We start from the raw sequence: 955 nt of genomic DNA, 5'->3' as shown, positions 1-955 counted from the left end.
TAGAGACGGGGTTTCACCATGTTGACCAGGATGGTCTCGATCTCTTGACCTCGTGATCCACCCACCTCGGCCTCCCAAAGTGCTGGGATTACAGGCTTGAGCCACCGCGCCCGGCCAAAATAAGACATTTATGAGGACAACGAGCATATAAAAAAAAATCATCATCGGTCTTTCTGGTCCCGGTCGCAGAAGCAATATGACGAAGGGAACGTCATCGTTTGGGAAGCGTCGTAATAAGACGCACACGTTGTGCCGCCGCTGTGGCTCTAAGGCCTACCACCTTCAGAAGTCTACCTGCGGCAAATGTGGCTACCCAGCCAAGCGCAAGAGAAAGTATAACTGGGGTGCCACGGCTAAAAGACGAAATACCACCGGGACTGGTCGAATGAGGCACCTAAAAATTGTATACCGCAGGCTCAGGCATGGATTCCGTGAAGGAACAACACCTAAACCCAAGAGGGCAGCTGTTGCGGCATCCAGTTCATCTTAAGGATTTCACCGATTAGTCACGCAATAAATGTTCTGGTTTTAAAAATAAAAAAATAAAAAAAAATAAAAAAAAAAAATCATCATCACTGGTCATTAGAGAAATGCCAATGAAAACCACAATGAGATACCGTAATCTTATGCCAGTTAGAATGGCGATCATTAAGTCAGGAAACAACAGATGCTGGAGAGGATGTGGAGAAATAGGAATGCTTTTACACTGTTGGTGGGAGTGTAAATTAGTTCAACCATTGTGGAAGACAGTGTGGCGATTCCTCAAGGATCTAGAACCAGAAATACTATTTGACCCAGCAATCCCATTATTGGGTGTACACCCAAAGGATTATAAATCATTGTACTATAAAGACATGCACACGTGTGTTTGTTGCGGCACTATTTACAATAGTAAAGACTTGGAACCAACCCAAATACCAATTAATGATAGCCTGGGTAAAGGAAATGTGGCACA

General features: G+C 44.4%; 1 protein-coding gene across 1 annotated transcript; it reads left to right on the top strand.

Moving 5' to 3' along the window:
- Positions 1 to 171: 171 nt before the first annotated feature.
- LOC108317562 (60S ribosomal protein L37-like) lies at positions 172 to 566 on the top strand. The gene has a single exon (XM_037745589.1). It carries the CDS (start codon positions 197 to 199, stop codon positions 488 to 490), a length of 294 nt encoding a protein of 97 aa, XP_037601517.1. The 5' UTR covers positions 172 to 196; the 3' UTR covers positions 491 to 566.
- Positions 567 to 955: the final 389 nt, after the last annotated feature.

The sequence above is a fragment of the Cebus imitator genome, unplaced genomic scaffold (assembly GCF_001604975.1).
Source record: "Cebus imitator isolate Cc_AM_T3 unplaced genomic scaffold, Cebus_imitator-1.0 Scaffold204, whole genome shotgun sequence".
Lineage (NCBI taxonomy): Eukaryota > Metazoa > Chordata > Mammalia > Primates > Cebidae > Cebus > Cebus imitator.
Note: the sequence above shows the minus strand (reverse complement) of the source record. Positions and strands in the feature narration are given on the sequence as shown.

What these genes read in the sequence shown, in the direction of transcription:
- LOC108317562 (XM_037745589.1), top strand. Translation starts at nt 197, where the DNA reads ATGACGAAGGGAACGTCATCGTTTGGGAAGCGTCGTAATAAGACGCAC.